Raw genomic sequence first — 4800 nt, 5'->3', positions numbered from 1 at the left:
AAATAGAAAACATTACATAGCATTTCGTATGACCCAAGTGGTGTTGTGCAAACGATTTACTATAGCGGCGATGTGTAGTCACGATGTAAGATCACCTTACCTTAAGTGTGATGTGTGGTGTGACTGTGTGACATGACTGGGTGTGATGTGGAGTATCAGAGTACGGTTTGGCCAGAGCTTGGTAGTTGTGTGATGTGTCAAGTGTGTGTGGATATGAGTGATGTGGGGCATTGTGTACTTATGTGATAATATAATCGTGTGCTAATATAATATTTTTTTTTGCTTGCGTTAGCATGAAAAATCACGTAGTTATTTCCTTTCCAGTTGTCTGTTTCTATGCAATTATTTGAATATACGTGATAAGTTATGCCACTTGAGGAGTAATTTTCGTAATTTCTTATACCGTGTAGTGTAGTTTAACTTTCACGTTTGCCGTGGTCTGATTATGAGTCGTATAGTTTATTTGTCGTTATTAGCATTTTACAGCAAACTTTTGTATATTCGGGTCCCATATTTTTTATTTAATGTTGATTCTTTTTTGTTGCGATAGTAACTTGGGTAACGAACTTTTTTTTCACTGCACAATTTATGTTGTTAAAGATGTTTCTTGATAATACATTGCAATGCGGTAATATATATAACAAAACCCCATAAAATGCTTATATTTTTTTTCAGTGTAGACTGCAATAGCGTACTGACATGGAGGCTCAGAAGAAAAAACGACGCTACAGTGAGGAGTATGTAAGGTTTGGATTCACAGTCATCATTAAAAATGGAACTGAAATGCCTCAGTGTGTCATCTGTGCCAAAGTACTGTCTCCAGCAGCCATGAAACCAAGCTTGCTCCAACGACATTTGCACGGTTGTCACCAAGACCTGAAAGGAAAAGATGTGGACTACTTTAAGCGCAGAGAAACCATGCTAAACCGCTCAAAACTGGATCACTCAGGCAGTTTTCATCAGTCAAATAAAGCTGCTCTTCATGCTTCGTATGTAGTTGTACTGAAAATTGCTCAGCAGAAGAAACCTCACTCCACTGGGGAGACGCTGGTCATGCCATGTACCAAAGAAATAGTTAGGATTATGCTGGGGGAACAACATGCTAAAAAGCTTGACACTGTGCCGTTGTCAGATAACACTGTTCAGCGACGTATATCTGACATGTCCACAGATATCAAAGACCAGGTGGTTTCTGAGATAAAAACAGCACCCCTAGGGATATTTGCTCTCCAGTTGGATGAAACGACTGACGTAAATAATTGTGCTCAGTTGCTGGTATTCACGAGATACATCAAAGATGATGATTTTAAGGAAGACTTTCTTTTTTGTCATCCTCTCGAATCTTCAACTACTAGTGCAGATATTTTTGAGCTAGTTAATTCTTTCTTTGAAGGTGAGGGACTACACTGGGAAAACTTATGTGGTTGCACAACAGATGGAGCTCCTGCAATGTTAGGCAGTCAATCAGGATTTAAAACAAGGGTTAAAGCTATTAACAGCAAGGTCAAACATATGCACTGCATGATACACAGGCAGGCTTTAGCAGCCAAGACACTGCCCACTGAGCTCAAGGAGGTGCTTGATGACACGGTAAAGATGGTCAACTTTCCTAAAGTCAAGTGCTCTCAGTTCTACAGTAGACTATTTAGGCTTCTATGCTCAGATTTATATTCTGTTCATGAAACACTCCTATATCACACGGAGGTTCGATGGTTATCTCGTGGAAATGTTGTCAAAAGAGTGTTTGAGTTAAAGGACGAGCTGGGATTGTTCTTTAGCTGTAATGACAAGAAGGTAACTCAGGTTTATCTTGCGAAACTGAATGATCCAAAGTGGATCACTGGCCTTGCCTATATTGTTGACATATTTTCACGCCTAAATATTTTGAACAAATCTTTGCAAGGAGCTGATGCTGTTGTCACTGACGCTGTTGACAAATTGAAGAGTTTTCAGATGAAGCTGAAACTGTGGGAGACAAAAGTAAAGAAAGGAAATTTTGAGATGTTTGAGGCACTTGCTGAGAGGCAAGACATATCAGACCAGATGGTAAACTTAATAGTGGATCACCTTGCCTCACTGCAAAGTGAAATGAAGAGATACTTTCCTGATGTGTCTGAAGGAATCTTGAAGTTAATTAGAGACCCTTTCCATACAGATGTTGCTTCTGTCAATGATGAGATTCAGGAAAAGTTTATTGACTTTGTGAATGACTCCAGTGCTAGTGATCTATTTGAGAAAGAGTCTTCTTTAGTCAGGTTCTGGTGTAAAATATCCAAGTCATATCCACATGTCGCAGAGGAGCCTCTTCGTTCTCTGTTACTTTTCCCATCAACATATTTGTGTGAAACTGGGTTTTCCAACTTACCTGTCATAAAATCAAAACTAAGGTCTCGACTGAATGTGGAAGCTGACCTTAGATGTGCTTTAGCAAAAACTGCTCCTCGGCTGACTAAGCTAGTTGATGAAAAACAGTTTCAGCCATCTCATTAACTTTCTTTGCAACTCATGCAATAATAATGTATTTTGTTTTTACATCTCAGGCAAATAAACACAATGGAATGTTTATCTGAGTTATTGTTGTCCACTTTATACAAAGTGAAGGGGGTACATTACTGACATTAAAAATACCAGAAGGGGTACGTGGGGATAAAAAGGTTGAAAACCCCTGGGTTAATTATTGATGGTACGTACAAATTACAATTTCGTTATATGTTATTTTCGAAACCTGAAGGATATACTGTACAGTATATGGTTCAATGGTTTTAACGAGTTATAGAGAATGGAAGTTTTGTTTTGATATTATGACTGCGGGTTGAAATAAATTTACATATATATCATTATATTCGATTACGATCAAAACCTCAAGGATATGGTTCAACATCGTGACTGCTGTATTCAGTTTGAAATGCATTTTTATTCATATACCACTTTTTTTTTATTTGCATTTCTATTTTGATACGACTTTTTGTGCTTAGTTAATATTTCCATATATACCCCAGACTGTTATGTATTTTTTTAATATCCACTCGTATCATATAATTTTTGAGTAAATCTTGCCATGCTTGGGTAAAATGGCAAAAATTTAGGGCAAAATAAAATTTGGCTGTAGAAACTCTGGTCCAGAAGGGGGGGATTCGGGTTCGGGAAGCATCCAAAGCAACGCACCACGCAGTATCAGCGAGACGGCGAAAGTGTGTGGACGGGCCCTTCATTTTTGCATCGGTGCTAGATGAACAGTTGTACTACATCCTGATATAAAGGATAGTTATGTGAAATTGGAGGATATAGGAAAAAGATGTGACGGAAATTACAAAGCCGGCACCGGATCATTGCCGCCATTACTGGAGAAGCCGCTCACCCGCTATGGGACGGTTGGCCCGTTATTTATTTATTTTTTTTTCATACAGTGATACTGATGCCCAAATATGCTTCATTATTATGTATAAAACCATTGTATGTCACTATGCCGTGAAAGACTGAAGTTTGGTGATATTTTCCACGATGATGGTTTACTGGCCTCGTCCAACGACTGCACCGTCCAACGCTGAAAAAGTTACTACATTGACAGTATTGTGATAGCAGCTCTAACGTGTGGAAGTGAAGCTTGGACCTTGTTGGAGGGACACAAGAGTGAGGGCAGTAGAAATGAGTTATTTGGGAGGAACATGTGGAGTCACGTAGAGGGACAGACAAATGAGGAAGTGAAAGAGCGTTGTTGTGTGGATATGGATGTGTTAGGAGAAACACTGAGGTGGTTTGGCCATGTGGCGAGGATGGAGAGCAAGGAGAGAGGGAGGGAGGGGAAGACCAAGGATGAGATGGAGGGATGGAGTGGAGAGGTATATTAGAGGGGAGTGAGCTGGGAGCAGGGCAGTGAAATGGGTGGCGACATGGAGGCGATTTGTTTGTGGCCACCCCTTACGGGATTAAGGCGTCTGGCAATAGATATAGACGATGATGGTGATGATGACTGATTTATGACTCCGTATGGCAGTATTTACTATTCCAGTGTTGAAAATAAGCAGCAGTAACTTTTTTCCCGTGTTTTGTGATAGGAAAATGACTGATGATGACTGCATTCCGTATTGATGGTGAGTGACTGATGATGATTGCACTCTGTATTGATGGTGATAGTGATGAATATGAATTTGATGGTGATTATGACATCGGCTACGGGTGGTTTACGAATGTTTTATTATTAGTTTAGAGCAATTTCGGTGCACATTACCATTTGTTTTCGTTTTTCAGTGTGTTACTAGGCCTAAAGTTTATTTGGGTACAGTGATGAAAGTGAATGATTTTTAGGATATTGAATGATGATTAGGATGGTTTGTTATATGTTTATTGGTTATGGTTGCATAAATATTTTTGCTTTTGTAGTTGTTGAGCTGTTTGTGTATGGGAGGAAGGGCAAGGAGTAATGGGTCGCTCTTTCTGAACCATATGACAGTAAAACAGATTGACCTTGACATCAGTGAGGACGTCCTCGACCTTGACTTCCTCCTGGGGGACACGGATGATGAATTGGATGACTTCCTACCCCTTCAGTTCATCAAGAAACTAAAAGGTATGTTTCTTTACACATTGTTATAGGGCTGTTACGCTAGGTGTTTAAGGGTCGGCTTCCTGTTCTTTGAGTCTATTCTGCAGCTGGGTCCCCTCTCTAGACCGGAGCTTAGGAGTCTAAGAGACACACAGGACACAAAAACTCAGGGCAACAACCTTACACGTATATTGGTAAATTCTAAATGTGGAACTGATAGATGTCTCGAACAGGAATCTAGGCAATTATATAACATG

General features: G+C 39.8%; 1 protein-coding gene across 1 annotated transcript; it reads left to right on the top strand.

The window, feature by feature from the left end:
* The first annotated feature begins 699 nt into the window (after positions 1 to 699).
* LOC145413650 (zinc finger BED domain-containing protein 5-like) lies at positions 700 to 4593 on the top strand. The gene is made up of 2 exons (XM_080283307.1): positions 700 to 2255; positions 4476 to 4593. Exons 1-2 carry the CDS (start codon positions 700 to 702, stop codon positions 4591 to 4593), a joined length of 1674 nt encoding a protein of 557 aa, XP_080139433.1.
* Positions 4594 to 4800: the final 207 nt, after the last annotated feature.

This window comes from Coenobita brevimanus, chromosome 97, assembly GCF_032717465.1.
Source record: "Coenobita brevimanus isolate Jiangsu-jjx chromosome 97, ASM3271746v2, whole genome shotgun sequence".
In the NCBI taxonomy this organism is placed as follows: domain Eukaryota; kingdom Metazoa; phylum Arthropoda; class Malacostraca; order Decapoda; family Coenobitidae; genus Coenobita; species Coenobita brevimanus.
The sequence above is the reverse complement of the archived record's forward strand: the minus strand, read 5'-3'. Positions and strand labels throughout refer to the sequence as shown.